At 41.3% G+C, this 27,535-nt stretch overlaps 1 protein-coding gene across 2 annotated transcripts in view; it reads right to left on the bottom strand.

Moving 5' to 3' along the window:
• LOC118662197 (rhodopsin-like) overlaps positions 1-23,011 on the bottom strand; it is a 31,916-nt gene extending 8,905 nt beyond the window's left edge. Inside the window, exons 1-3 of one of the 2 annotated variants that reach the window (XM_036320826.1) lie at positions 22,910-23,008; positions 19,810-19,830; positions 3,757-3,899 (exon numbers count right to left, since the gene is read on the bottom strand). In XM_036320826.1, coding sequence (XP_036176719.1) covers positions 3,757-3,881 — 125 coding nt within the window. In that variant the 5' untranslated portion in view covers positions 3,882-3,899; positions 19,810-19,830; positions 22,910-23,008. Of the gene's footprint in view, positions 1-3,756; positions 3,900-19,809; positions 19,831-22,909 lie in introns of both variants that reach the window. The other variant, XM_036320827.1, reaches the window with a different exon arrangement.
• Positions 23,012-27,535: the final 4,524 nt, after the last annotated feature.

Raw genomic sequence — 27,535 nt, 5'->3', positions numbered from 1 at the left:
ACATAAGGATATACAGAGAGAGACCCCCCAAGAGATGTGTCTGCACAGAGAAAAGACCATATAATGAGGTAGCAAGAGAAAGATCACCTACAAGCAAGCCAAAGAGTGTGGCCACAGAGAAACCAACCCTGCCAGCACCTTGATCTTGGACTTCTAGCCTCCACTTTTCCCTTGTTTAAACTACCCATCTGTGGCATTTTGTTATGGCAGCCCTAGCATCCTGATACAGCAGGAAAAGCAGTTGCCAGCTACCTCCTTATTCCTGGTATCTGAAAATGGCTTCACATGGGTCCTATTAGAATCCACCCAATACCTACACCTGGGAATTTCTGAAGAAGGAAAGATCTTTGATCTCTGAGAGGGAGAAGGACCTTCCCTTCCCGGACACTCACAGTCCGTCAGGCAGTGACTGCCACCATCAGGGGCAGTGTCTGACTTGCCCCTAATGAGAAGAACTCGTGAGCTCAGAACAAACTTCAGAAATGATTTCAAGTGCTCAGTGGCTGCTGGCAGAGGCCAGTGAGAAGCGGACATGTCCAGAATGGCTCTTAAACCTTCTCTGAAAGACCAGACCTTCCCTCCCACAATAACAATGCCCCCTTCTCTTTAAACATGGCTTTTCCTTTGGTCTAATTGGCACTGCACTTTGTTATTTTAAAAAATCACTTCAGTAGGTGAAGCCTCAGGGATCTCCTCTGTTTTTCTCCTTAGAGGGGGAAGGAAGGGAGGGAAGAACCGGTGCTTCCGGAGCACCAGGCATTTGACCACAAGAACAAGCACTTTCTAAGTATTAGCTGTGATTGTTAAGCATCTAGAAGAGGCTCTCAGAGGATATGCAGAGAGCTGGGTGAGGTTACACAGCCTCTGGAGGTATATCCCGTGACTTCTGAAGACAGAAAAATTACACGTTTTTCTAATGAGTGCTTTCCCAGGCAGTTAACTTTTTGAGTGTTAACCTGCCTTTTTTTATACAAGAAAAATCCTCCAGCTTTGTCTTCCAATTTTTTGTGAACAAAATTTTGATCTACATTCTTTTAGGTACTCATAGGATTCCTGAATCTAAAGACCCACTGTTTTGCTTTAATAAAAGTGTACCCTTTTCTAAACTACTCAGTTTTCAAAAACGCATATTAAAAAGCAATGTACACATGCACATTCACTGAACACCTTGAGATTTTAAAACAGCAGGCTGCCATGGTCCTGGGCAGAGTGATACAAATTCACAAACCTGCAATATGAGTAAATATTTAAGAAGACAGTATTGGAAAGAAGGTAGCTCATAAGAATAGTGACAAAGCTCTTTTCATTTTATGAGTTAGATTATAATACATGTGTCTGACCCAACTGATTGCAGTAACAATGAGATCTGTGTAAAGAAAGCAGGCACAAATTCATGACACACTTCACTGTCCTAACTGCAGGTAGAAATAAGGCACAGGAGCCATCCCAGGATTTCAAGAAGAAACTGGTCCATACTCACTAACTATAATGGTGCCATATGTAACATAACATTTTTTTCTGAACTATAGAAACTTAAACAAAGACTTTATATGAAATTTTGGCACATTGATTAGAATAAAACAGTCATTCAATTCTATTGGGATGGAGCTTGCTGCATTGGCATGGGACTAACCAAGGAACGGAAGTGGCAGAGACGGACATTTGGTAAATTCCAACTACCTCTGTGCCCCAGCATGAATCTAAGAGCTGGAGACTCACAGTAATCCACACACACCAAGTCTTTGATATCATGGAGCTTACACATTCCTGAATCCTCTGACAGTTACCTAGCACGTAGTTAACAGATGGATTCTCTCTTCCTCCCTATCTCTCCAGAATGCCAAAGGTCAATCTGATATTTGTAAACCACAAAGAACAAACAGCCATCATTCTGCTGCTGAGAAAATGATTCATTGCCAATCCTATTCCCCGGAATCTGAGAGGTATTTTTATCTTTGGTCGATTGGTTTTTCTCTAACAAGATCTCTTCATGTAGCATTTACTTTTGAAATGTGCTGAAGCTATTTTTTTCCAGGTTTCCTTTTAATTGTTGACAATATTACATATGCCCCCATTTTCTCCCCCTTTGCCCACCCCCACCCAGCTCCCAACCCCCTTCCCTTTTCCATCACTGTTGTCTGTGTCTATGTGTTATGCCTATATGTTCTTTGACTAATCCCTTCACCTTCTTTCATCCAGTCCCCCCTGCCCCTCTGACAGCTGTCAGTCTGATCCATGTATCCATGCCTCTGTTTCTATTTTATTCCGTTTATTTTGTTCTCTAGCTATTTTAATGTTGCATGACTGCAATTACTAAGCTAGTAAAAAGTTATTTTACCTGCATATGACTTTAACATTATTAAAGCTTACAATAATAATACATAGCAGCCAAATGGTGAGTTTTGTGTTTTGCTATTAGGCAATCCTCTACTCCAGAGCCAATGGTTCTCTTTCATTGCAGTTAAGACAGTTGCCCGATCCTAAACAACAAGACATACCCTCTCTGTCTAACAGACTGCACCTGGCTTCAGCCATAAACCAAATGCTTCATCATCAGTACAGTCTTGGCAAAGCAGAAGTTACAGATTCCAAGAAGTGGAATCTTTGGTTTTTTCTCTCTGACTCAGCATTGAGAATTATTGTAAACTTCTGTCAGTTTAATTCTATTTCCCAAATTAAGGTGCAATTTAATGATAGCTATTCTTACTAACCCTTTTTATATGCTGTGATTTGTTTCGCTAATGAAAAAGAATATTTCCTAAATTAAGGTACAATTTAATGACAGCTATTCTTACTAACCCTTTTTTATATGCTATGATTTGTTTCACTAATGAAAAAGAACTCCTTTAGTTTTGAAATCTACATACACTATACATTGCTTGGTTAAATACCCCTGTGTTGCCCAGCTGTGGCTCAGTGGTTGAGCATCAACCTACAAACCAGGAGGTCACAGTTTGAAGGTTATTAACTTGAACTTTTACTTAATTATATATATGTTTTCTCTCTATTGCCAGAACCTATGTATAAGGTCCTTTGGCAGAGATATAAGCCCACCTATCACATCAAATTCTCTATTCCCATTTGGATGGAATTGTATTTTTTCTTAGCAAAGTCCACTATGCCAAGTTATTAAAGTTCTTAGTTAATTTCTGTATCATTTATATTTGTTTTATAGAATGGGTATAGAATTTTGAATAATATTTATAGGGAAAATGGCTGCTTCAATATTCATCCTTGTGATTATCAGTAAATATGACCACTATATTTATCTTCTCAATTAATGGACTTATTCCCCAATAGAAAATATATTATTGTCACTAATGCTATTTTTGCAAACATTATTTGTAACTCTATTTTTGTATTTTTTCAAAAGACCTCACTTTCTAAGTATTGGTGACAAGAAAATTATTAACTTTGAAAACCCTAGCTAAATTATCATTAAACCACTTTTGAGTGATCCAAAACTCTTTAATCAGGATTTTAAAATTCATGCCCATATCCTTATTGCTTCATTTATACATTCCTTCACTCATTCATTCATTTAATAAGCATATTGTGCACCTACTCACATATGTCAGGTTCTGTGCTAAATGCTGGGCCTAACAAAGATGAATGATATATGGCCTCTGTTCTCAAAAAGTTTACTTTATTGATTTATAAGTGGGAGAGGAATGAACAAGGGTATAGTTTATGAAAGAGATCCAAAAAACATAGATCAATTTTATATATTGTGAATTGGAGAAAATGTATACAAACCACAAATCTTTGGTTAGAGAAAGGTGCGTCCTTTTTCCAAGAAGAGGATCTGGGAAAAGTGTTCCTTTTCTTGCATGGAAAACCAGAGTGGCAAGGTTGAGATAAGTCCCAGGCAGTACAGACATGGAGTTAGCAGAAGCTTCCTGGAAGAAGCAAGGACACCAAAAAGTTTAGTAAGGCTGCTTGAGAATCACAGAAGAGGGTAAAGACGCCCTCTAGAAAACCACACTGCAAATAAGTAAGTAAGTAAATAAATAAATCAATAAATAACAAAGGCTGGTACTGTGGGTAGGAAATGAGGGCAAATCTATTCATGGAAACTTGCAGATAACACCTAAAAAAGGAAAACAGACAAGGACTTTTCTAATTTAAGCAAACACATGTTTGAAGGGGTCAGTTAGCTAGATCAAGCTACTGGCCAATGTTGGGATTTACCCAAATGACTAAGAGGTTTTCAACGCCATCAGGATGCAGGCGTATAGAGAAACTACCCCATTAAAGAACAAATGAGAAGTCATCACAGGGATTCTCGGTGTAGGACACAACTGGATGAATCCGACAACAACACAAGTGCAGGGTGCAAGGCCTCCTGGGAGGTGAGGATGGACCTTAATCAGGTGGAAACATATAAATCCCAGTGGTGTGTGCCCAACAAATGCATGGCAGTATCACTCTGAACTAGTGAGACTTGCGCCAGCACACAAAGAACCTTCCAATAGAATTCCTTTCACCATCTGCTTGGCCACTCACATCCACTGGGTCAGGCCACACAAAAGAGTAGAGAATATAGAATTCTTGGCTACAGCAAACTCTGCCAAAGAAAGAGGCTCACATCACTAGTCCCTGGTTATCACCAATTTTACATAACTTGAAGATTTACCTTGTTTCAGACTCTCAGTCTGTCCTGATCTTAAATGTGTGTTTGCCACTTAGTCTATGTCTTGACTTCCTAATTCCTAGTCTTAAAACATCAAATACTATTTCTGGATGATCCAGGATGGGGGTCCATATGAAACCATTTGCTTTTTCAGAGTTGTCAGGCTGGTGCCATACATTTCGTGGCCCCCACAGAAATAACACCTGCTCAGAAGGTAAATGCACCTATTGAATGAAGTGCAACTTCCAGACAGAGAACCACAGGTGATAACAGAGATGAGCCAGAGTGAGTGGGGACCAGGATGGAGACTTCAGTTTTTGTGACCAGAGCTGTAGGAAATCACATAACCCAGGCTATGTCAAGGTGGCCCTCCTGGAAATAATGCATCCTACCCTTAGATGTGGAGATGGTTTGCTGATGAGATTAAGTACGGTGCTTCATTGTATAACATCAGGAGGTGACTAATTTGATCCTGGAAATGTAATCCATGGAAACCTTTCAGTGTATTTGTAGGTTCAACAGAGAGATATTGAAATGACAGTTGAAAATAAAAGATGCGAGAACCTAGCTGGAGAACCTGGCTGAAGAACCTGGCTAGAACCTAGCTAGAACCTGGCTGGAGAACCTGGAGAGAACCTGGCTAGAGATCCTGCCTAGAACCTGGCAAGAGAACCTGGCTAGAGCTGCACTGGTCCGAGGAGCAGCAGCTGCACAAGCATATTGCCCTCGCCCAAGCAGTAGCAGCCGCACGAGCAGCCTGCCCAATTCGAGGAACAGCAGCTGTGTGAGCAGCCCGCCCCCATCCGAGGAGCAGCAGTTCTGCGAGCGGCCTGGCCCCATTCGAAGAGCAGCGGCAGCCCACCCCAGTCCGAGGAACAGCAACCACACGAGCAGACTGCCCACATCCAAGGAGTGGCAGCTCTACGCAGCACACACCGGTCCGAGGAGCAGAGCCACAACAGCCTGCACCTGTCCAACAAGCAGCAGCCGGTCCTAGGAGCAGTAGCCCCACAAGCAGCCCACCACATCAGAGGAACAACAGCAGTGTGCAGCCAGCCCCCATTCAAGGATCAGCAGCCATGTGAGCAGTCCGCCCCAGTTCAAGGAGAAGCAGCTGCGTGTGTAGCCCACCACATCCAAGGAACAGCAGCCTCGTGATCAGCACATCCTCTGTCTGAGGAACAGCAGCTGTGTGTGAAGCCTCTTCCCACCAGCCAGAGGAGCCACCACAGCGGTGAACAACACCCACCACAGGAGCTCCTGCCAACTGAGGAGCAGCTGCTACAACAACCGCCAAAGGAGCAACCACAGCCCGAGGAGCCACTACCACCCAAGGAGCAGCCCCTGAATGACTCAACATCTAGATATGTCGGTGAGATCAAACATGGGTAGACAAAGAAACCCCCAAAGGAAAGAAAAGGAAGACCCGCCAGAAAAGCAGCTAAGTGAAACCGAGGCATGCAGCATGACAGAAAAAAAAAAATTCAGATTAAGGGTCCTAGAATGCATAAACCGGATGGAGGAAAAAATCAACAATTTATGCAAGCAGCAAGAAGAAACAGGTGAAAAATTCAATAAATTATGTAAGAACAAAGAATAAATGAAGAGTGATATAGCTGCAATAAAAAACACCATTGAAAGTTTCAACAGAGATTCAGGAAGATGGCGGCGGTATAGGCAGACGCGTCCCAGGTCGTGTCCCTGAGCAAATGGAGTGAGCAGCTGAAACTAGTAACATCCACCCCGAATTGGCGAAATTCCTCAGCTGGCAAGACGGTTTGCAGCCGGGAAGAGCAGAACTCCCCTGGAAAGGTAAAAAAAAACCCAGGGATTTGGGCAGGAAAGTTTGCCAGACCTCTGAGCCCAGAGAGTCGGAGGGAGACCGCGTGGCAGACAGCCGCGTCCCTTGGGACAGGCACAGCCCCTAACAGGGGAAAGGAGAACCGCGGGATTCCTGGCGCTGCCGGGGGAATTGAGAGCTCGGTCTGTGATCACAGAGGACTGAGCCTAAAGGGGGCAGCCTGATGAGCTGACCAGACCATGCAGTCCCGGTAAGAGAAGAAGCTTACAGAAACCAAGCCTTCCCCGTTTCCGCGGCCGGCGTTTGTTTGTTTGTTTTCACTGAACCCTGTTCATGGGACATTTCGGATACAGACACTCACCTGTGCTGAAGAGAGGGAGAGTGTGCGGAGGAGTGGAATCTGGGGAGAGACTGAGGAGAGAAGGGGGGCCGGGAGAGGTGGCAGCGAATTGAGTGCTGAGACACCCCTGAGCCCAAGACTGAGGCAGCCATTCTCTCCGGAGAGTGAGACTCCTCCCCCCAGCCCCCAGGCAAGGAGCACAGCCACACCCAGATTCCACCCTACAGGAGATCAAGGATTAAAATAACCTGATCAGTCCCTGGGAGTTAACAGGGTCTGGCCTATAGAGGGATTTTCAATCCCAGCAACAACACAGCACTGGTAACTCTTACGCAGCCAGCTCTGGGCAGTGACCTTCCACTGGACAGAGAGGCCCTGTAGCCTCAAAGGCCAACCCCAGAACACTGCCACCCAGAGGCTGACCCACAAACTGACTCTTTGCTAAACACAAAATAAGGCAGTCTGGGAAACAAATGCGGCTTGCTTTAAAATAAGGACTGTGGTTTACAACACAGAGGAACAGTGTATCGTAGGGAAACTCAACACTCTCCTGAATACCTGGCAGGTCTAAGGCGAGTCACACTGAAGAATAGAAGAACAGAAGGACCTTCACTACTGCAATATTTTTTTTTTCTTTTTTCACCTTTTAACTAAGAAACCAATTTTTTTTTCTTTTTTTTTCTTTTTTTTTTCTTTTCTTCTTCTTCTTCTTTTTTTTTTCGTCTTTTTTCCATCACCTGATTTTACCCTTTTAATTACTACCTTCTTATTTTTAACCAGTATTATTACTGCTACCATTTTACCATTTTTTTTAAAGTGCCATTTTATTTTCTCTTTATTTTATTTTGGGATTAGTGTTCTCCATTCTATTTTCATCGTTATATTATTGGCTGTTTCTAGTTTGCATTCATCTCCAGGGAGCTGTTGCTGGAATTTGTTGGGATTAATGGCTGTTCTATAGGAGTATTCTCCTCATATAAAAAAGTCTCTTCCCCTCTTCCACTTCATTCTCTCTTTTCGCTCTTTTTTTTTCTTTTCCTTTCTGTTCTCGCTTTTACTTTCCCCCCTCCTTTTTCCCAATTTCATTTTTGCACTCCTTTTTTTGGTCCCTAATTTTCTTTTCTTTTTTCTCTTTTCTCTTTTTCTCTTCCTTCTTCCTTATCCCCTAATTCTCTTAATTCAGGTGGTCACCTTTATTTGGGGTTATTCATATCGTGAATATATATTTGTGTATAGTGCCTGGTACGTGGTGCCTTGTTGTGTTGTATTTTGTGCCTTTAAATCAACACAGCAGATCCAAGCAACAGCAACCTCCTGAGCACCACACCTTCTGCTGAGGAACAGCAGCTGTACGTGAAACCTCGCCCCACCAGCCAGAAGAGCCACCACAGCTGTGAACAGCACCCACCAGAGGAGTTGCTGCCAACTGAAGAGCAGCTGCTACCGCAACCGCCCGAAGAGCAACCGCAGACCAAGGAGTCACTGCCACCAAGGGAGCAGCCACTGAACGACTCAACGTCTAGGTATGTCAGTGAGATCAAACATGGGTAGACAAAGAAACCCCCAAAGGAAAGAGAAGGAGGACTCTCCAGAAAAGCAGCTAAGTAATATAGAGGCATGCAACATGACAGAAAAAGAATTCAGAATAAGGGTCCTAGAGTGCATAAACCGGATGGAGGAAAAAATCGACAACCTCAGCAAGAAGCTAGAAGAAACAGATGAAAAAATCAACAACTTAAGTAAGACCCAAGTAGAAATGAAGAGTAATATAGCTGCAATGAAAAACTCCATTGAAAGTATCAACAGTAGACTAGGAGAAGCGGAGGACCGAATTAGTGATTTAGAAGACAAGGAAGCAAAACACACCCAAAACGTACTGCAATTGGAGAAAAAAATGAAAAGACAGGAGGAGAGCCTAAGGGAGCTTTGGGACAACATGAAACGAAACAACATACGAATAATAGGGGTACCAGAACAACAGAAGGATGAACAAGGATTAGAAAACCTATTAGAAGAAATAATATCAGAAAACTTCCCTGAGGTGGGGAAGAAAAAAGTCACACAAGCCCAGAGAGTCCCAAACAAGGTGAACCCAAAAAGACCCACACCAAGACACATCATAATTACCATGGCAAATGTTCAGGACAAAGAGAGAATCTTACAGGCTGCAAGAGAGAGACGGAAAGTTACATACAAGGGATCTCCCATTAGATTGTCAAATGATTTCTCAACAGAAACACATCAGGCCAGAAAAGAATGGATGGAAATTTACAAAGTGATGCAAAGCAAAGGTCTGAATCCAAGAATACTCTATCCAGCAAGGCTATCATTCAAACTTGAAGGGGAAATAAGAAGCTTCACAGACAAAAAAAGGCTAAGGGAGTTTATCACCACCAAGCCAGCAATGCAAGGAATGCTAAAGGGACTGGTATAAAAATAAGAAATAAAAAGCTCAGAAAGAAAACAGCCACACAAAAACAGAAATGCCTACAAACAAGTACCTTTCAATAATAACTTTAAACGTAAACGGACTAAATGCTCCAAACAAAAGACATCGAGTGGCTGAATGGATAAAAAAACATGACCCATACATCTGCTGTCTACAAGAAACCCACCTCAGAAGAAGGGACTCACACAGACTGAAAGTGAAAGGATGGAAAAATATCTTTCAGGCAAATGGAAAGGAAAAGAAAGCTGGGGTAGCAATACTTATATCGGACAAAATAGACCTCAAAGTGAAGGCCATAACAAGAGATAAGGAAGGCCACTTCATAATACTAAAGGGATCAATACAACAAGAAGATATAATCCTGGTAAACATATATGCACCCAATGCAGGAGCACCCAAATTCATAAAAAAACTCCTGGAAGATATCAAAGGAGACATCGACAACAATACAATCATAGTAGGGGACTTTAATACACCACTGACAGCACTGGATAAGTCCTCTAGACAAATAATCAGCAAAGATACAGCAATCCTAAATGACTCACTAGATCAGATGGACTTAATAGACATCTTCAGAACACTTCACCCGAAAGCCAGGGAATATACATTCTACTCAAATGCTCATAGGACATATTCAAAAATAGACCATATATTGGGTCACAAGCAAAGTATCCCCAAATTCAAGAAAATTGAAATCATAAAAAGCGTCTTTGCAGACCACGATGGCATAATATTAGAAATAAACTACAATAAAAACAACCCAAAATACTCAAACACCTGGAAGCTGAATAGCATGCTATTAAATATTGATTGGGTTACCAATGAAATCAAAGAAGAAATTCGAAACATCCTGGAAACTAATGACAATGAAAACACAACAATCCAAAACCTATGGGACACAATGAAAGCAGTCCTGAGAGGGAAGTTTATAGCTCTACAGGCCTATCTCAACAAACAAGAAAAAATGGTAGTAAATCATCTAACTCTACAACTCAAAGAATTAGAAAGAGAGCAACAAGAAAAGCCCAGAGTGAGCAGAAGGAAGGAGATAATAAAGATTAGAGCAGAAATAAATGACATAGAGACCAAAAAAACAATACAGAAAATCAATGAAACCAAGAGCTGGTTCTTTGAAAGGATAAACAAGATTGACAAACCTCTAGCCAGACTCACCAAGAAGCAAAGAGAGAGGACCCAAATAATCAAAATCAGAAACGATAGAGGCGAAATAACAACAGACCCCACAGAAATACAAATGATTGTTAAAAAATACTATGGACAGCTCTACTCCAACCAACTAGACAACCTGGAGGAAATGGACAAATTCCTAGAAAAATACAACATTCCAAAACACAATCAGGAAGAATCTAAAAATCTCAATAGGCCAATAACTATGGAAGAAATTGAGGCAGTCATCAAAAAGCTTCCAGCAAACAAAAGCCCAGGACCAGATGGCTTCACAGGGGAGTTTTACCAAACATTCAAGGAAGAACTAAAACCTATCCTCCTCAGACTACTACAAAAAATTCAAGAGGAAGGAACACTGCCAAGCTCATTCTATGAAGCCAGCATCACCCTAATACCAAAACCAGGTAAAGACAACACAATGAAAGAGAATTACAGGCCAATATCCCTCATGAACATAGATGCCAAAATCCTCAACAAAATCTTAGCAAATCGGATCCAGCAGTACATCAGAAAGATCATACACCATGACCAAGTAGGATTTATCCCAGGGATGCAAGGATGGTACAATATCCGCAAATCAATAAACGTGATACATCACATAAACAAATTGAAAGAAAAAAACCACATGGTCATATCAATTGATGCAGAAAAAGCATTTGACAAAATTCAACACCCATTTTTGATAAAAACTCTCAGCAAGGTGGGAGTAGAAGGATCATACCTCAACATAATAAAAGCCATATATGACAGGCCCACAGCCAACATCATATTCAATGGACAAAAACTAACACCATTTCCCCTAAGAACAGCAACAAGACAGGGATGCCCCCTCTCACCACTCCTGTTCAACATAGTACTGGAAGTGTTAGCCATTGCAATTCGGCAAGAAGAAGAAATAAAAGGCATCCAAATTGGAAAAGAGGAAGTAAAACTGTCCTTATTTGCAGACGACATGATATTATACATACAAAACCCTAGAGACTCCATCAAAAAGCTACTGGACTTAATACATGAATTTGGCAATGTAGCAGGATACAAAATTAACCCCAAGAAATCCGAGGCATTTCTATACACCAATAGTGAACTTTCAGAAAGAGAGATTATAAAAACAATCCCGTTTACCATCGCACCAAAAAAATTAAGGTACCTAGGAATAAACTTAACTAAAGAGGTAAAAGACCTCTACTCAGAAAACTACAGGACGTTGAAAAAAGATATAGAGGAAGACATAAACAGATGGAAGAACATACCGTGTTCATGGATTGGTAGAATCAACATCATTAAAATGTCCATACTACCCAAAGCAATCTATAAATTCAATGCACTTCCCATTAAAATACCAACGGCATACTTCAGAGATCTAGAACGAACTCTCCAAAAATTCATCTGGAATAAAAAAAGACCTCGAATAGCTACAGCAATCCTGAAAAAGACCAAAGTAGGTGGGATCTCAATACCAGATATCAAGATGTATTACAAAGCCACTGTTCTCAAAACTGCCTGGTACTGGCACAAGAATAGGCATATAGATCAATGGAATAGAATAGAGAGCCCAGACATCGGCCCAAACCAATATGCTCAATTAATATTTGACAAAGGAGGCAAGAACATACAATGGAGCCAAGATAGTCTCTTCAATAAATGGTGTTGGGAAAATTGGACGGATATATGCAAGAAAATGAAACTAGACCACCAACTTACACCATACACAAAAATAAACTCAAAATGGATAAAGGACTTAAATGTACGACAGGAAACCATAAAAATTCTAGAAGAATCCAAAGGCAACAAAGTCTCAGACATATGCTGAAGCAATTTCTTCACTGATACAGCTCCTAGGGCACTTGAAACGAAAGAGAAAATGAACAAATGGGACTACATCAAAATAAAAAGCTTCTGCACAGCAAAAGAAACCTTGAACAAAACAACGAGAAAACCCACTGTGTGGGAAAACATATTTGCCAATGTCATATCTGATAAGGGCCTAATCTCCAAAATTTATAGGGAACTCATACAACTTAACAAAAGGAAGATAAACAATCCAATCAAAAAATGGGCAAAGGACCTAAATAGACACCTTTCAAAAGAGGACATTCAGAAAGCCAAGAGACATATGAAAACATGCTCAAAGTCACTAATCATCGGAGAGATGCAAATCAAAACAACAATGAGGTACCATCTCACACCTGTCAGACTGGCTATCATCAACAAATCAACAAACGACAAGTGCTGGAGAGGATGTGGAGAAAAAGGAACACTTGTGCACTGCTGGTGGGAATGCAGACTGGTGCAGCCACTATGGAAGACAGTATGGAGTTTCCTTAAAAAACTGAAAATGGAACTCCCATTTGACCCTGTGATCCCACTTCTAGGAATATATCCCAAGAAACCAGAAACACCAATCAGAAAGGATATATGCACCCCTATGTTCATAGCAGCACAATTCACCATAGCTAAGATCTGGAAACAGCCTAAGTGCCCATCAGTAGATGAATGGATTAGAAAACTGTGGTACATCTACACGATGGAATACTATGCTGCTCTAAAAAGGAAGGAACTCTTACCATTTGCAACGTCATGGATGGAACTGGAGAGCATTATGCTAAGTGAAATAAGCTAGTCAATGAAGGAAAAATACCACATGATCTCACTCATTCATGGATAATAGAGACCATTATAAACTTTTGAACAATAATAGATACAGAGGCAGAGCTGCCTCAAACAGATTGTCAAACTGCAGCAGGAAGGCCAGGGAGGGTTGCGGGGCAGGAGGTAGGGGGGTAAGAGATCAACTAAAAGACTTGTATGCATGCATAGAAGCATAACCAGTGGACATAAGACATTCGGGGATAGGGGAGGCTAGGGGACTGTCTAGGGCAGGGGGATAAAATGGACACATATGTAATACCCTTTGTAATACTTTAAGCAATAAAAAAAAAAAAGAAAAAAAAAAAAAAAAAAAAAGAAAGTTTCAACAGTAGACTAGGAGAAGCAGAGGACCAAATTAGCGAATTAGAAAACAGGGAAGCAAAACACACCCAAACCAAACTGCAATTGGAGAAAAAAATTAAAAGACAGGAGGAGAGCCTAAGGGAGCTATGGGACAACATGAAACGAAACAACATACGAATAATAGGGGTGCCAGAACAACAGAAAGAGGAACAAGACTTAGAAAACCTATTTGAAGAAATAATATCAGAAAACTTCCCTGAGGTGGGGAAGAAAAAAGTCACACAAGCCCAGAGAGTCCCAAACAAGGTGAACCCAAAAAGACCCACACCAAGACACATCATAATTACCATGGCAAATGTTCAGGACAAAGAGAGAATCTTAAAGGCTGCAAGAGAGAGACAGAAAGTTACATACAAGGGATCTCCCATTAGATTATCAAATGATTTCTCAACAGAAACACATCAGGCCAGAAAAGAATGGATGGAAATTTACAAAGTGATGCAAAGCAAAGTACTGAATCCAAGAATACTCTATCCAGCAAGGCTATCATTCAAAATTGAAGGGGAAATAAGAAGCTTCACAGACAAAAAAAAAAGGCTAACAGAGTTTATCACCAACAAGCCAACAATGCAAGAAATGCTAAAGGGTCTGGTGTAAAAAAGAAGAAATAAAAAGCTCAGAAAGAAAACAGCCACAAAAAATAGAAATGGCTACAAACAAGTACTTTTCAATAATAACTTTAAACATAAATGGACTAAATGCTCCAATCAAAAGACACCGAGTGGCTGAATGGATAAAAAAACATGACCCATACATTTGCTGTCTATAAGAGACCCACCTCAGAAGAAGGGACTCACACAGACTGAATGTGAAGGGATGGAAAAATATCTTTCAGGCAAACGGAAATGAAAAAAAAGCTGGGATAGCAATACTTATATCAGACAAAATAGACCTCAAAGTGAATGCCATAACAAGAGATAAGGGAGGCCACTTCATAATACTAAAGGGATCAATACAACAAGAGGATATAACACTGATAAACATATATGCACCCAATGCAGGAGCACCCAAATACATAAAACAAACTCCTGGAAGATATCAAGGGAGAGATCGACAACAATACAATCATAGTAGGGGACTTTAATACACCACTGACATCACTGGATAAATGCTCTAGACAAAAAATCGGCAAAGAAACAGCAATCCTAAATGACTCACTAGATCAGATGGACCTAATTGACATCTTCAGAACTTTTCACCCCAAAGCCACGAAATATAGGTTCTTCTCAAGTGCTCATGGGACATATTCAAAAATAGACCACATATTGGGTCACAAACAAAGTCTCCCCCAATTCAAGAAGATTGAAATCATACCAAGCATTTTCTCAGACCACAATGGCATAATATTAGAAATAAACTACAATAAAAACAACCCAAAATACTCAAACACTTGGAAGCTGAATAGCATGTTATTAAATATTGTTTGGGTTACCAATGAGATCAAGAAGAAATTAAAAACATCCTGGAAACTAATGACAATGAAAACACAACAATCCAAAACCTATGGGACACAATGAAAGCAGTCCTGAGAGGGAAGTTTATAGCTCTACAGGCCTATCTCAACAAACAAAAAGAAATGGTAGTAAATCATCTAAATCTACATCTCAAAGAATTAGAAAGAGAGCAACAAGAAAAGCCCAGAGTGAGCAGAAGGAAGGAGATAATAAAGATTAGAGCAGAAATAAATGACATAGAGACCAAAAAAAAACAATACATAAAATCAATGAAACCAAGAGCTGGTTCTTTGAAAGGATAAACAAGATTGATGAACCTCTAGCCAGGCTCACCAAGAAGCAAAGAGAGAGGACCCAAATAAACAAAATCAGAAACGATAGAGGCGAAATAACAACAGACCCCACAGAAATACAAATGATTGTTAAAAAATACTATGGACAACTCTACTCTAAAAAACTAGACAACCTGGAGGAAATGGACATATTCCTAGAAAAATACAACATTCAAAAACTCAATCAGGAAGAATCTAAAAATCTCAACAGGCCAATAACTATGGAAGAAATTGAAGCAGTCATCTAAAAGCTTCCAGCAAACAAAACCCAGGACCAGACGGCATCACAGGGGAGTTTTAGCAAACATTCAAGGAAGAACTAAAACCTATCCTCCTCAGACTACTACAAAAAATTCAAGAGGAAGGAACACTGCCAAGCTCATTCTATGAAGCCAGCATCACCCTAATACCAAAACCAGGTAAAGACAACACAATGAAAGAGAATTACAGGCCAATATCCCTCATGAACATAGATGCCAAAATCCTCAACAAAATCTTAGCAAATCGGATCCAGCAGTACATCAGAAAGATCATACACCATGACCAAGTAGGATTTATCCCAGGGATGCAAGGATGGTACAATATCCGCAAATCAATAAACGTGATACATCACATAAACAAATTGAAAAAAACAAACCACATAGTCATATCAATTGATGCAGAAAAAGCATTTGACAAAATTCAACACCCATTTTTGATAAAAACTTTCAGCAAGGTGGGAATAGAAGGATCATACCTCAACATAATAAAAGCCATATATGACAGGCCCACAGCCAACATCATACTCAATGGACAAAAACTAACACCATTTCCCCTAAGAACAGGAACAAGACAGGGATGTCCACTCTCACCACTCTTGTTCGGCATAGTACTGGAAGTATTAGCCATTGCAATTAGACAAGAAGAAGAAATAAAAGGCATCCAAATTGGAAAAGAAGAAGTAAAACTGTCCTTATTTGCAGATGACATGATATTATACATAAAAATCCCTAAAGACTCCATCAAAAAACTACTAGACTTAATACATGAATTTGGAAACGTAGCAGGATACAAAATTAATGCCAAGAAATCTATGGCATTTCTATACACCAATAGTGAACTTACAGAAAGAGAGACTAAAAAAACAATCCCATTTACCATCGCACCAAAAAAATTAAGCTACCTAGGAATAAACTTAACTAAAGAGGTGAAAGACCTCTACTCAGAAAACTACAGGACATTGAAAAAGAGAGAGAGGAAGACATAAACAGATGGAAGAACATACCATGTTCTTAGATTGGTAGAATCAACATCATTAAGATGTCCATACTACCCAAAGTAATCTATAAATTCAACGCACTTCCCATTAAAATACCAACGGCATATTTCACAGACCTAGAACGAACTCTCCAAAAATTCATCTGGAATAAAAAAGACCCCGAATAGCTGCAGCAATCCTGAGAAAGAACAAAGTAGGTGGGATCTCAATACCAGATATCAAGCTGTATTACAAAGCCACTGTTCTCAAAACTGCCTGGTACTGGCACAAGAACAGACATATAGATCAATGGAATAGAATAGAGAGCCAGATATCGGCCCGAACCAATATGCTCAATTAATATTTGACAAAGGAAGCAAGAACATACAATGGAGTCAAGATAGTCTCTTCAATAAATGGTGTTGGGAAAATTGGACAGATACATGCAAAAAAATGAAATTAGACCACCAACTTACACCATACACAAATATAAACTCAAAATGGATAAAAGACTTAAATGTATGACGGGAAACCATAAAAATACTAGAAGAATCCAAAGGCAACAAAATCTCAGACATGCTGAAGCAATTTCTTCACTGATACAGATCCTAGGGCATTGGAAACTAAAGAGAAAATAAACAAATGGGACTACATCAAAATAAAAAGCTTCTGCACAGCAAATAAACCATCAACAAAACAACAAGAAAGCCCACTGCATTGGGAAAACATATTTGCCAATGTTATCACCGATAAGGGTTTAATCTCCAAGATTTATAGGGAACTCATACAACTTAACAAAAGGAAGATAAACAATCCAATCAAAAATGGGCAAAGGACCTAAATAGGCACCTTTCAAAAGAGGACATTCAGAAAGCCAAGAGACATATGAAAACATGCTCAAAGTCACTAATCATCTGAGAGATGCAAATCAAAACAACAATGAGGTACCATCTCACACCTGTCAGATTGGCTATCATCAACAAATCAACAAACAGCAAGTGCTGGAGAGGATGTGGAGAAAAAGGAACACTCATGCACTGCTGGTGGGAATGCAGACTGGTGCAGCCACTATGGAAGACAGTATGGAGTTTCCTCAAAAAACTGAAAATGGAACTCCCATTTGACCCTGTGATCCCACTTCTAGGAATATATCCCAAGAAACCAGAAACACCAATCAGAAAGGATATATGCACCCCTATGTTCATAGCAGCACAATTTACCATAGCTAAGATCTGGAAACAGCCTAAGTGCCCATCATTAGATGAATGGATTAGAAAACTGTGATACATCTACACAATGGAATACTATGCTGCTGTAAAAAAGAAGGAACTCTTACCATTTGCAACAGCATGGATGGAACTGGAGAGCATTATGCTAAGTGAAATAAGCTAGTCAATGAAGGAAAAATACCACATGATCTCACTCATTTATGGATAATAAAAACCATTATAAACTTATGAACAAAAATAGATACAGAGGCAGAGCCGCCTGGAACAAACTGTCAAACTACGGGGGGAAGGCCGGGGAGGGTTCGGGGGCAGGAGGGGGTGGTGTAAGAGATCAACCGAAGGACTTGTATGCATGCATATAAGCATAACCAATGGGCATAAGGCACTGGGGGGTAGGGGAGCCCAGGGGATTGTCAAGGGCAGGGGAAAAAAGGAAACATATGTAATACTCTTTGTAATACTTTAAGCAATAAAACAATAAAAAATAAATTAATTAATTAATTTTTTTAAAAAAAGAACCTAGCTAGAGAACCTGGAGAGAAAACCTGGCTATGCTGATCAACTGGGAAAAAAAAATTAAAAAAGAAAATAAAAGATGCTTGTTCATTTGGAAGCAATGAGTATTAAGTTAATAATGCATTACCAACATTGAAGAAAAACAGGTCCTGTTGAGTGGAATATCCTGATCCACTGAACCAGTAGATCCCATTAGCTGAGAGATATTCAGGAGGTTTCCACAGTATTATTATTTTATTCAATGAATATCTACTATGTGTCAGAGTACTATGAAGTGTCTCCAGTTAGTTAAGTGAAAAAAAGGCAGAATCCCTACATTTGTGGAGCTCACAGTCATTTAAACAAGATAGATATGTAAGCAAATAGTTTCAATACTATAAGTAAAGTGCTTTAATTCAAAGTACCATGGAAACCCAAAGGAAGGAGTCTAATATTCCTAGAAAAGTTAGAGAAAACTTTGCAGAGGACAGTGACAATAGAAAAAAATAATTCATTCATCCAGCTGGCCTTCCATTCATTTATTCATCACATACTAAAGGCCCAGTGCACGAAATTCATGCATGTGGAAGGGGGTCCCCTAAGCCCAGCCTGCACTCTCTCCAATCCAGGACCCCTAGGGCCCACTGGCTCCTAACTGCTCACCTGCCTGCCTGCCTGATCACCCCTAACTTCCCCCCTGCCAGCCTGATCACCCCTAACCACTTCTGCCTGCCAGCCTGATCGCCCCTAACTGCCCCTCCTATTGGTTTGGTCACCCCCAACTTTCCCCCTCTACCCTCCTGGTTGCCCCCAACTGCCCCCCCACTGGCCTGGTTGCCCCCAACTGCCCCCTCTGCCGGCCTGGCCTCCCTCCCACCCCCAACAGCCTGGTTGCTCCCTACTGCCCCCCCCCCCTGCCAGCCTGGTCACCCCCAACTGCTCCCCCCCCACCGCCGCTGGCCTGGTTGCCCCCAACTGCCTCCCTCTGCTGGCCTGGTCACCCCTAACTGCCCTCCCCACCAGCCTGGTTGCCCCTCACTGTCCCCTCTCCCCCGCTGGCCTGGTTGCCCCCAACGGCCCCCCTGTCAGCCTGGTTGCCCCATGCAGCCTGCTGTTCAGTCATTTGGTCATCCCTCACTAACCCCTCTACTGGCCTGGTCGCTCCACACAGTCTGATGTTCAGTCATCCATTCGGTTGTTTCGGTTATGACAGCCCCTGACTTTTTATATATTAGGATGTGTCGAGTGACTCTAACTGTCCTTCATGCTGTGGATACATCAAACAAGACAAAAATGTTCGTACTTGAGTGAAGGTTACATTCTGGTGGGGTGTGAATGATATTACCAGTAGACACACAGACTGGCTCCTTTAGACCACCCAGTGTCCACCTTCTAGCCTCATTTCCTCTCCCACATATTTTCCTACCGAGACCAAGTGGAGCATTCTGATCTTTTTGGTAAGTGTACCTCTCATTATGAAACTAAGATGCCAGTTTATTGCTTACCATCACAATAGAATAATTCCAGAAAGGCAGCATCAAATAAAATCAAATTTCTGAAACTATAACACTGAGAACCAGTTTCACACAGAAATAAAAGTGAGAAATGAGATATCTAGATTGACATGAAAAATCCTTACCTTTCCCAATGGAGATCTTTCCTGCCAATGAAAGGAAAAAAAAAAAAAAAAATGAGTTCTCTTTCCAGGAGACAGTTTGTGGGAGAGCAGCAGGAGTTTCTTTGTGAATCCCAGGAAGAACTCCCAATGCCCAGCAGGTAGTAGAAGTGAATCAAGAGACTTGCCTCATTTCACATTCTCCCAGGGCCCTGAGTCTTCAGAGCTGGGGCCCCTTCAGTGGTGCCTGCAGCCAGTGTCACACTGTGATTCACTGCATGGAGAGTTTCCTGACCTCGATGACAGCCACTTCCTGAAAGAGCACTTAGCGTCTTCTCTCCAAGAAGGGAGCGGGAGAACCCAGGGGGCCAGCGCCTCCCCTTCTGTACACAGTGACCCTCTACAAAGAGAGGCATGTTCTCTGCACCCTTTTGGGGTTGGGACCCACTTGACGGCATTTAAAGGTGACAAGGAAAAAATGTCTCTAGAGAAAGCGAAAAGGTTTCCCCACCCTAACATAAGGGAAACATTCAAGCCATTGCAACCAATGGTTTTAAGCCAAACTAACTTTCAAAGATCTCGGACTACTCCTATAGGAAATGGCCACAGTTTCATAACAGAAGCAAGAGAAAGGAAGTTAGAAGCTTCTGCAAAGCACAGTTGGTATCATTATGAAAACTCATAGTTCCTGTTGACCAACATGTCTGCTTTAACTCCCTCAAGCTACTAATTATAAATGTTCCACACCAGCTTCTCCTCATATTTATAGCCTTTGTTTCTTTTTGAAGTTATCAAAGTAATATGTTTATTGTCAAAAATGTAAAATACAGATAAGCATAACAAAGAAAATTTAAAATTCCTTATAATTTCATCACCTGAAAGTAACTACAGTTAACAGTTTGTTGAACATCCATCTGGCTCTTTTCTGTGGTGAGGTGAATCTTAGGATGAGCTCTCAACATCCATTCCACCCCACACCAGTGTGGAACAGGGATTAACCTTATCCCCAGCTCTGCCTAGTTCCTGATTTCACTAAACAAAATTTCAATAATCATATGACCTTGACACAATGCTTATTTTAAGGACCAGCACCTAACCCAGACCTAACCCAAGCAATACAAAGCATTCCCCCTCGTTGCTCAGAAAAGCACATGATCAAGATGATCCAATCAGAGGGAAGCCTAGGATTCCTGCTAAAGGCTGGAGGAGAGACGCTCCTCTGGGTTTGAACAAAATGGCTCTGGGAGCTATTGGTGGCCATCTTGCCATGGCAAGAAAAATCACTTTCAGGTGAAAGCAGATGGTGCAGAAGGCAAAAAGAGATATAAAAAGAAATTCAGTTAAAGAACATTCTGAGCTGCTAAATTAAATTAACACCAATATCTGTCTTACTTCTGGAGCTTCTAGTTATATGAACCAAAAAATTTGCTTGTTGAAGTCAGTATAAATTGAGTGCTTTATTACTTATAACTAAATGCATCCTAAATGACTCATGTAGTTATTTTAATTAAAAATGTACATACTATTTATAATTTCCTATTTATTTATTTATTAAAATATATTTCTTTATTGATTTCAGAGAGGAAGGGAGGAGAGAGAGATAGAAACATCAATGATGAGAGAGAATCATTGATCAGCTGCCTCCTGCATGCTGGGGATAGAGCCCACAACCCAGGCATGTGCCCTTGGCCAGAATCGAACCTGGGACCCTTTAGTCCACAGGCTGATGCTCTATCCACTGAGCCAAGCCAGTCAGGGCTATAATTTCCTATTTAAAAATACATTATAACCACTCTTCCTTTTCAAGATGAATACACTTTCACAAAATTATTAATTGTTTCAGAGTAGTCTAAGGAAGGACATTAAATTACTCATTAACCACCCTATTGTGGGGCATTTACATTGTTTCTGGGTTTTTCGATATTATATAAGCCATTCTGCATCTAGTCACCTAAATATTAGAGAACATACTAATTTCCCTAAGATAGATTTCTAATGCAAAATTACTGAGTCAGATTATGTATTACTTAAAAGGTTTTTGACTCATATTGCCAAAGGCCCTCCCAAAGATTATTTCAAATATATGCCAACCAACAGAGCATGAGAATGCCCAAAAACCTCCCAGCTCAGAACCCTCAACACAGATAAACTTTCAACACAAATAAAGTCCTATTGCTGTTTAATTCCCATTTTAAAAAAAATGTGCTGTAGTGTTTAATTTTCATATATTTATTTGCTTATTGTGTTTCCTCTTCTGAATTTCCGCTGACAATCTTTTCCCATTTTAAATTGAAGAACTTGCTTATTTTTATATCTCAGAAGTAAAATATAAGTATAAGTAGGTTTTAACTAAAGAGAAATCTTTTTTAAAAAGTTACTATATGACCTAGCAATTTCATTCTAAGATATATGCCCAAGAGAATGAAAACATATATCCACACAAAAACTTGTACACAAATATTCACAGCAGCAATATGCATAATAGCCCAAAAGTGGAAATCATCCCAATGTCTGGTGACTGGATAAACAAATCTCGGTATAGTCATACCAAGATTACTACTTAGTAATAAAAATGAATGGTTTCGCTATATTAATACCCACTGTTGTGCATAATATGGGTAAATCTCAAAAGTATTATGCCAAGAGAAAGAAACCAGACATGAAATATGCCAAGTGAGTAATTTCATTTACATGATATTCTGGAAAGGCAAAACTGTAGAGACAGAAATCAGACCAGTGGTTGCCAAGAGTTAGGCATAGGGAAGAGAAAGGCACAGAGAGATGGAAGGGAACTTCTTGTTTTGATGGAATTGTTCTATGTCTTGGTTGTAGTGATGACTGTACAACTATAAACATTTGTTAAAACTCAGAGAACTATACGCTTCAAAGGGTTATTTTTTCAGTATATAAATTATACCTCAATAAATCTAATTTTTAAAAAAATCAAATACATTATTATTGAAACTTATTTTTGTAATTTGGGGAGATTCCCACAAAAGAAGAAAAGCAGGGAACATTTACTTCCTCAAAACTTACATTCACCATTTTCTAAAACACAATTAAGTACCCATGCACATTCACACATCACCAGCTTAGTAAAAATTTTTAGCAACAGACTACTTACTTTTTGAGAAAGAAATTAGCTTTGCTAACGTCGTCTCTCCCTGTTCCTGCAACCTGGTCACAATTGTTTTAAGGCTGGTAAGCTGGCTGCTAGTGAAGAGGGTGTTTTAAGTGTTTCACTTCCTCTCAGAGGAGTTTAGCATTGAGCAATTATAGATAAAATCAGGAGAGATCAAATTAGATCCAGTCTGCTCCTCTGAGAAGTATGGCAGGTGGAATCTGCCCACACTCCCTCTGATCTCTCCATTTATCCTAGTTGCATGCCTTTCCTCCCAGCTGCCAGCATCTGCTATTCTTTGTTGGAGGATGGTCCTCAGGCTGCCAAAACCCACCTGCCTGCTGTACTTGGTAAACCAGATATCTGATCCTGGGCTTTGACTCACAGGTACGGAGTCTCAATAGCACCTTTGCACCTGTCAGACAATGCCAATATGTATTTTACACCAGTGCTTCTCACACTTTTATGCTCATTGGCTGGGGATTGAGTTCAAATGCAGATTCTGCTGTAGGAGGTCTGAGTCTCCAGTTCTAATAAGCTCCGAGGTGAGGCCAATGCTGCCATCTACAGATCCCACCTTAAGCAGCAGGGGCCTCTTTTCAGGGCTCCAGGCAAGAACTAGCCAAAGACAACAACAAGAGGGTGTCTACACTTTGTGGTCCACTAGAGCAAGGGTAAATACCCCAGGGACAAAATGTGGCTAAGAGAAAATGGAGAAGATGGGGTTCCATAGGCAGACTGCAGAAGTTCCAGAAGCAGCCCAGATTTAGGAACTCAGGTGGGCATTTCCGTGATGGACAGGTATTTGTGGGCTGAAAAGCATTAAAACATCCCTGCCCCACAACTACTGAGAGGCGATGATCTGAAACCTGCCTTTGAGCTGTGGGGAAGGGGCAGTGGGTGAGGGAAGTTGGGGCCATGAATACACAGTGAGGTTGTGAAGGATGCTCTGTGCCTTACAGAGGGAGAGCTGAGGTGGATTTTAGACCATTTCAAAAAGAGAGAAAGAATTCTGGTGGCAACTAGTAATGGATGATTGTTGGCAGGAGGACTGGTGTGTATTTAGATTCTGTCAGGAGACTGTTTATCTTAGACCACATCACAGAGCACATAAGAGCCATTCATCAATTCCGTCCATATGACAGCTCCAGGAAGCAATTACCTGATATAGTGTCAAGATTATCAAACCCGAGGAGAAACTAAGATGGCGGCATAGATAAACACCGGGAAATTGCTGCCTCCCACAACAATTGAAAAATACAAAACGGACATCATCCAGAACTACAAGAAAGCTAGCTGAGTGTAAATTCTACAACTAGAAGGAAAGAAAAGCACACTGAGAGCCAGAGGAGCTGCAGAAGTAAAGTGCAGAGGTACGGGGGCTCGCGCATGCAGAAAGGGGCTGGCACCTGAGGACGTGGCTGTCTTTTTGAATCCGGAGGGAGTCACAAGCTCCCGACGGCTCTGAACTCCGGTTCCGGGAAGTCTCTGGGGACCCAGGACTCATACGGGGAGAAACTGGACTGTCTGGCAGCGGGCGAACTTGAGGGCGGCTTTCCCTCAGAGGTGCTTGCAGCCGTTACCAGGACACTGAGACGCGCGACTCCTTAGGGCAGGGCTAAGGATCCGCCATAGCTGCTTGCTCCGCCCTTTGATTCCTTGAGACCCCGCCCCACCCAGGCTGTGGCAGAGGCTTTTGCATATGAATGCCCCAGCCCTTTGCAACCTGATAATTACCTAACTGCAGCTGGGCCAGACAGACCCAGAACTTCCAAGAGAAGGCCCAAGGCCCCACAGCGGCTTGCATTGCTTCACAGCTGGGCCTCATCAGGGCACCTCCAAACTCCAAAAAAGGAAGGAGAATCTGCAGTTCTCTTTGTAGCTCCTGCAGTGTAACCTCAGGCAGAGGCTAAATTAGCACCTCCTTAGATCCAAGAGCCACTGTACCCAGTGGTCAGAGGGTGCAGTCTCAGTGAGCACCAAAGCCCCATTGAATCAAGTCTTTGCCCCAGAAGGGTGTCTCCAGCACAGAAGTTCTCCCACTGCAGACACAGCTGATTCTCACTGCCAATTGGCCTGGAGGTCAATTCCTCCCAGTGATCCTACAACAACCAAGGCATAACTGCAACAAGACTGTGCACAAAGCCCACAAGGGGGTGCACCAAGAGTGTCCACCTCAGGTAACTGGGGAGGCTGAGACACTGGGCCCTACAGGACACCTAGCACACAAAGCCACTCTATCAACACAGGGAAGCAGCCAAAATGCAGAGACAAAGAAACAGGTCACAAATGGCAGAAATGGAGGAAAGCAAACGACTGGATATAGAGTTCAAGGCCACATTTATAAGGTTTTTCAAGAATTTTATGGAAACCGCCGATAAATTTAGTGAGTCCCTCAATAAGTATAGTGAGACCATGGAGGACATGAAAAAGGACCAACTAGAAATTAAGCATACACTGACTGAAATAAAGAATAATTTACAGAGATCCAACAGCAGACAAGAGGATCCCAAGAATCAAGTCAAAGATTTGAAATACAAAGAAACAAAAAATACCCAACCAAAAAAGAAAAAAGAAAAGAGATTCCAAAAATATGAAGATAGTGTAAGGAGCCTCTGGGACAACTTCAAGCATACCAACATCAGAATTATAGGGGTACCAGAAGAAGAGAGAGGGCAAGATATTGAAAACCTATTTGAAGAAATAATGACAGAAAACTTCCCCTACCTGGTGAAAGAAATAGACTTACAAGTCCAGGAAGCGCAGGGAACCCCAAACAAAAGGAATCCAAAGAGGACCACACCAAGACACATCATCATTAAAATGCCAAGAGCAAAAGACAAAGAGAGAATCTTAAAAGCAGCAAGAGAAAGACAGTCAGTTACCTACAAGGGAGTACCCATACGACTGTCAGCTGATTTCTCAACAGAAACCATGCAGGCCAGAAGAGAGTGGCAAGAAATATTCAAAGTGATGAATAGCAAGAACCTGCCACCAAGATTACTTTATCCAGCAAAGCTATCATTCAGAATAGAAGATCAGATAAAGAGCTTCACGGATAAGAAAAAGCTAAAGGAGTTCATCACCACCAAACCAGCATTATATGAAATGCTGAAAGGTATTCTTTAAGAAGAGGAAGAAGAAAAAGGAACTCTTACCATTTGCCACAGCATGGATGGAACTGGAGAGCGGATAAATACCACATGATCTCACTCATTTGTGGAATATAATGAACAACATAAACTGATGAACAAGGACTGATCCAGAGACGGAGAGGCATTGATTGGACTGTCGGGCCTTGGAGGGAAGGTAGGGGAGGGTGGGGGTAAGGGGGAAAGATCAACCAAAGGACTTACATGCAAGCATATAGGCCTAACCAATGGACATGGACAACGGGGGGGTGAGGGCATGAGCGGGGGGGGGGGGGGGGGTAGGGGTAATGTGGGGACAAGGACACATATGTAATATCTTAATCAATAAAAAATATATTAAAAAAAAAAGATTATCAAACCCAAAAATGCTCTTTCCTCTGTGCTTCCAGGACACTCTTTAAAACTACTGCTGGAACATGTATGAGACTCTTGGTTTTTTTGTGTGTTCTTTTAATATATTTTTATTGATTTCAGAGAGGGAGGGAGAGGGAGAGAGAGATAGAAACATCAGTGATAAGAGGGAATCATTGATCAGCTGCCTCCTGCATTCCCCCTACTGGGGATCAAGCCCACAACCCAGGCATGTGCCCTTGATCAGAATTGAACCTGGGCCCCTTCAGTCTGCAGGCTGATGCTCTATCCACTGAACAAAACAGGGCCTAGGGCATTGTATGACACACCCTAAAACTACTGCTAGAACACTTATTTCTGCCCGTCATTGTCATTCACCAAAGATTCACTGACTGCCAATATGTGCCAGACAACATTTTAGGCACTCGGGATCCAAAGGTAATTTACATAGGAAAGTTTTCACAGTATTTCAAGGATAAGTGGGAAAGATAAATAATAAATACACCAACAAATATGTAAGAAATATATCAAATAACTGCTATGTCGAAAATTAAAAGGATGGAGTCATAACAAGGGACTAGGTAGCTACTTTAGAGTAAAGAGTGAGGGAGGATGACTTAGTCCTGTTATCGCAAAATACTAGTGGCTTGTATTTCTCACAGTCTGGAGGCTGGGAAGTTCAAAATCCAGGCTCTGGCAGATTTGGTATCTAATAAGGCTTCCTGGTTCATAAATGTAACCAGAACCCAAGTTAGGCTTCCTGTACTCAAATGCCGAGCACAAAGCAGAACCTCTCGTGAGGGTCAGCTGGAATGAACAGAGTGCTTGGCAAAGTGGGTCTGCAGCTGATGTTGAACAATTCCTAATCCCCATGCCAGGCCTACTAACCCAGAATCTTTCAGGATGGGGCTCAGAAAGCTCTTACAACAAATACCTGCAGTGTTTTTAGTGCAAATAACGTTTGGTTGCATTTGTAACATAAGAACATGCCTTTCCAACTTTGGGATGGCAAAGATAGATCGTGGACCTGACAGGCCCCTGATGACATCTTCTACCTGCTGCCTGGATCATCTGAGCACTGGTGACGACTAACACAGGGCTGCCAGGGAAGGTGGGCCACTGGAGG

Source organism: Myotis myotis, unplaced genomic scaffold, assembly GCF_014108235.1.
Source record: "Myotis myotis isolate mMyoMyo1 unplaced genomic scaffold, mMyoMyo1.p scaffold_m19_p_8, whole genome shotgun sequence".
Classification (NCBI taxonomy): Eukaryota; Metazoa; Chordata; class Mammalia; order Chiroptera; family Vespertilionidae; genus Myotis; species Myotis myotis.
The sequence above is the reverse complement of the archived record's forward strand: the minus strand, read 5'-3'. Positions and strand labels throughout refer to the sequence as shown.